General features: G+C 46.6%; 1 protein-coding gene across 1 annotated transcript; it reads right to left on the bottom strand.

Annotated features, from left to right (window-relative positions):
• Positions 1 to 221: 221 nt before the first annotated feature.
• Positions 222 to 4,478, bottom strand: SPINK2 (serine peptidase inhibitor Kazal type 2). Its single transcript, XM_027456601.3, has 4 exons — positions 4,357 to 4,478; positions 4,002 to 4,039; positions 3,161 to 3,270; positions 222 to 389 (listed from the first exon to the last, which is right to left on the bottom strand). Exons 1-4 carry the CDS (start codon positions 4,403 to 4,405, stop codon positions 344 to 346), a joined length of 243 nt encoding a protein of 80 aa, XP_027312402.1. The 5' UTR covers positions 4,406 to 4,478; the 3' UTR covers positions 222 to 343.
• Positions 4,479 to 4,510: the final 32 nt, after the last annotated feature.

Genomic DNA, 4,510 nt, shown 5'->3' with positions numbered 1-4,510 from the left:
CCATGTGCTCGTTTGCACGACAAGGGGTCTGTGGCAGAACTGAAGCCCAGCATTTGTCCTGCAGGCAGCGGGAGGCCTGCCAGACCCACTTCATGCCGCACCCTTTTACACCAGTCTTCATGTTCCCCTGCAATTTTCGCTGTCACTTCTACTGCAGGAAGTGACTCCAGTTCAGGCTATAAACACACTGTGTCTATGAGGTTTAAATACACTAACAGGACTTTGTTTGAACAGGCAAAGTTATTTATTAAGACAGACTACATAGGAGGTACATTCAAAGTATTGTTTCTATCTGAACTGGCTTTGTCCCTCCCATTTTCTTCATGAGGTGCCATCCGACATATCAGCATGGTCCCCTCTTGTAAATTTGGACGTCCTTTTTATCTTCACTGCAAGCAAAACAAAATTATTTTAGAGGGGAAGCACTGTAACAGAGACATTTTATAGACTCTCCCATATGCCCAGTTAAATGTAGTGATGGTTTTAATTGAATCACTTATAGCAAACCTTACTGCAGAGTAACTGATGAAAAGATTTATGGATCAGACACACAGAACAAATAACTTACCAGAGACAGCCTCACTTCAGGCTAATAAGAAGGCCTATAAGAACATGGTAAATCCAACTGCAAGTCTGAGATGCATCAAACCACCTGACAAAGCTTGCCACGAGGTCTGAAGTGTCCATTAAAAAGCAGTAATGCAAGTCAAATTCACAGTGCTCAAAGTGGGAACCAGGTCTAATACTGACAGAAAGTCTCCCTTGCATTTGGGAGTTCAGTGCACATTCTGGTGCTTTTCTGCAGCCCAGACTTGCTAAATTTTGCATGTCTGGTTCTTGGAATGATGGAATCTTCTTAAAGGAAATTTTAGCAAAATCTCTGTTAGTCTGGGATCATTTTTTATTTTATTTTTTAACAAGTCCAATAAATGGTAGTTTGCAGTGCTCCAATTGCAAATCTCAGTTTACCAAATAAGTGTGGATGCAAGAAGAAAGTGATATAACGCAGACTGCCCTAGATCTTCAGTTTGTCTCTCTATCTTAATAGAATCAAGCTATTTTACTCCTCATGAAATTCAAGTGGTTTGCGATTACCCAAAGGTCAGGAAAATCTGTACTAATTAGGGATCTTTTAACCAGAAGGTAGAGGAGCAACTTGGGAATATAAAAGAAAAAAAAAATCAAGCCCAGGAGATGCAAAACCTCTCCTGCAGTACTGTAATGCTTTTCAGGACCTGGGGCTCTCCAGGTGCTCACATAGTCTTGCTAAAAAAGCCCATGGGTGGTACGTCCTTTGCCATCAGGGAAGTAAGTCCTTCAGTGGACTTAAACAGGGGCTGGAAATCACCTGCCAGATGACTGCTAAGAATTGCCTAAGTTAATTTAGAGCTGAGTGGTTTGTAAGTTACTATGCGATATGCCCATGTATCTATTTCTACATCACCAGATTATTCTATTTATCTTGGCAGCTACTGGTCATGCCACTTGCTAAGAAGAGCAGAAAGACCTCTTTGTTCTCCCCTCTTGAGTTACGGACTGTACTCTACACTCCTTGAAGTGAAATGACCATTGCTTACGACCAAGAACCATTTTGCAAAGCTGAAATACTTCCAGTAAGACAAAGTGTTCTCTCCTTGTGCTCATGCCAAGTAAAACACTTCAAAACAAAGCTCTCCAGGCTGCACTAGAAAGACAATGAGTAGGCCAACTACTGAATTATTGAAGAAAAAAAAAATCAAGATAGTATCTGACCACCTTGTGTCCCTTTAGATGAAAATACTTTTCTGAATAAGCCAGCCAAAGAGATGGCTAAGACAAAACCCATGTTGTGTAAGCATCTGAAATCCTGTGTTGCATATTTCACACAAAACATGCGCATTTATTATAAGACATAAGCCCCATCAACAACTACTTAAGGAATGGAGTGGAAACAAGTAGCAAATTTGCCTAGAGATCCCTTTGCGCTGTGTGCAGCGCTGTATTCAGGAATTCAGCATGCACCCCCTGAAGCTGAGGGATCATGCCTAAAAAAAAATAGTATCCTAGAAATGGATAAAAAAAGACTGGATCTCAAAGCCCATCATTCTATTCTGAAAAAGGATCGAATATGCTTTATCAGCTCAGATAGCTGCTTTTCTGACGTGCTCTTAAAAATGTCCTGCAAAGGACTGCAAAGTTTATTAATAAATATGCTCGACAACTTAAATTTTCCTTATGTCTAGACTTCCTTTCCATCTATTTAACTGTTTTGCAAATTAACTCAGTAACAACCCATCCCAGCACGTGGTGACCACCACACAGTGGTCAGCTGCAATTGGTCTCTTTGCCAGCCTTGTGGGCTCTGTTTTCATTTGTCCATGGCATGTTGTTCTTCCTTATGTATTGAATTTTTAGCATTTCTGATGCTTTCCTCCTGACCCCTGGGAATTCTGATACTGCCCTGCACAGTTCATTGTATCCCATGTAATTCTGAAAATTTTTATTGTCTTTATTTCAGTATCCAATTCATTATTAAACACATATTAAATTGTGTACTGCAGCTAAAGGAAATCCCATTTAATAGCACTTTCCAGTTTGATTACTGCTGTTAAACTCCACCATTTCAAACTGCTCTCTCTTCATCCTTTAATTTTGGTTGAAAAACTATTTGTCTTCTTATGTGAATGTCAAGTGGAGCTATGTAAAATGCCTTGTTAATGTCAAGGAGTAGCACTTCTGGTTTCTTCTACTCTGCTAGGCCAGTTATCTCACCAAAAATCCTAAATCTTATGGATTTGATTGGATATTTCCGACAAATCTGTATCAGATTTGCTTACACTTTTTTTTTTCCCTCTGACTATCTACATGTCAATCACTTATTAACTTACTCTGTTATCATTTTAGATAGCAATGATGAGCAGGTTCTTAACAATGTGACATGACAGCACCTCTTCTCTCCCCTTTTCACAGGTAGCACTACGTCTGCCCTTTGATTTGCTGGGCTTTCCAAACTTCTCCCAAATTGTAGGTTTAACAATTGGTTTGCCAATTTTCTTTCAATTTTGTCATTTGCTTTAACAGACTGAATGACTCAAAGCCACTAACTGTTCAGTTAATTGGGATGTGAGGGTGCATGTTTTACTTGTAAAGGAAGCCGATGTGAAAGGAAGGTTGGAATTACCTGTTTGAAAGGCAGAGCACACACTCATTTGAGTAGGTCTCTCCATCGGTCCCACAAACCGGATTGTAGTCCTTTGGACATCCAGGCACACCATACATGTCGCACACAGGCTGGAGAATACAGATACACAGCAAATCACACACCAGCTGAAATGAGTTTCTCTAGTCCTCCCAGTTTAGCAGGAGAATTTCTGAGAGCTTCCAAAGGATACTAGTATATACACACAGAAATGAGAGCTCAACAAGGGGTGGCACAGCGTTATAAAGTGCCACGTTATCTGTCATGCTTGTATGGGAAATTATCACTTGGCTTCTGCTGCCTAGCAGAGATTGATCTGCAAGTGTGTGGCTGTGTCAGGGCATATTGACAAGTCAGCGGCGTGCTACAAAATGCAGCTCCTTCCGATGTCTTGTTTCAGAAGCGGGCAATGGGCATCCCAGGAAGGATGCCTACAGACCTAGCTGATAGGAGATGGGAATTAAGGAGTGATCTCCCCATGGCAGGCGTGCTGCAGCCCTGCAACAGGCAGACTGGCTGGTGCAGGTGCCTCGGGGTGCTCTGCGGAGCATCTCCTGCGGTCACAGCCCCTGACAGGCACAGCCTCTCTGCAAGAAGGTCCTGAGTGGGGGTACGGGAGGGGTGGCAGGGTGCTGAGGCTTCCCCCTCAGTGCCTGGGATTTAGGGGGAGCGGCTGCAGTGCCCCGGGAGGCACACGGAGGTCTGCGGGGTCTCCCTTCCCGGGGGTTAGGGTTAGGGTTAGGGTTTAGGGTTAGGGTTAGGGTTTAGGATTGGGGTTAGGGTTAGGGTTATGGGGACCGGGGGGGTCTCTGGCTGCACCCACCGGCACACTCGCAGCGGCACCGGGACGCGACAGGAGCCCTGCGGAGAGAGAAGCCGCCGTTAACGGCGCGGGGGTCCCGCCGAGATTCCCCCCGTCCCGGATCCCCCCCCAGAGGCTGGGACAAGCCGGTGTGGTCCCCAAACCCCCGGACCAGCCGCTGCCCGCCCCACACCCAGCCCGGTACCGCCCGGTTCCACCCGCAGCATCCCCCCGGTACCGGTACCAGCTCCTGCCCGCTGCCCGCTGCCCGGTACCGGATCGGGCTTTCCCTTTCCCTGCCTCCGGTCACTGTGCGGGTCCCTCCCCGCTCCCACGTCCCCGCAACCCAGAGCTCGCCGCCGGCCCGTGTGGGTACCGGCGAGGAGAGCCGGCAGCAGGACGAGCACCGGCAGCGCCGCCGCCATCTCCGCCAACGCCAACGCCAACGGCAACGCAACGGGGGCGCGGCGGGGCGGGGACGCGCTGCGGGGCACCCGCGGGGACCGGGGGGGCACTGGGGAACACACGGG

This window comes from Anas platyrhynchos, chromosome 4 (assembly GCF_047663525.1).
Source record: "Anas platyrhynchos isolate ZD024472 breed Pekin duck chromosome 4, IASCAAS_PekinDuck_T2T, whole genome shotgun sequence".
Taxonomy (NCBI): domain Eukaryota; kingdom Metazoa; phylum Chordata; class Aves; order Anseriformes; family Anatidae; genus Anas; species Anas platyrhynchos.
The sequence above is the reverse complement of the archived record's forward strand: the minus strand, read 5'-3'. Positions and strand labels throughout refer to the sequence as shown.

Excerpts from the sequence above, each read along its gene's own strand:
- SPINK2 (XM_027456601.3), bottom strand. The coding sequence starts at position 4,405 with ATGGCGGCGGCGCTGCCGGTGCTCGTCCTGCTGCCGGCTCTCCTCGCC. Across the intron at positions 4,040-4,356 it reads GCTGCCGGCTCTCCTCGCCG|GGCTCCTGTCGCGTCCCGGT; the intron begins GTACCCACACGG and ends CTCTCTCCGCAG. Across the intron at positions 3,271-4,001 it reads GTGCCGCTGCGAGTGTGCCG|CCTGTGTGCGACATGTATGG; the intron begins GTGGGTGCAGCC and ends TGTATTCTCCAG.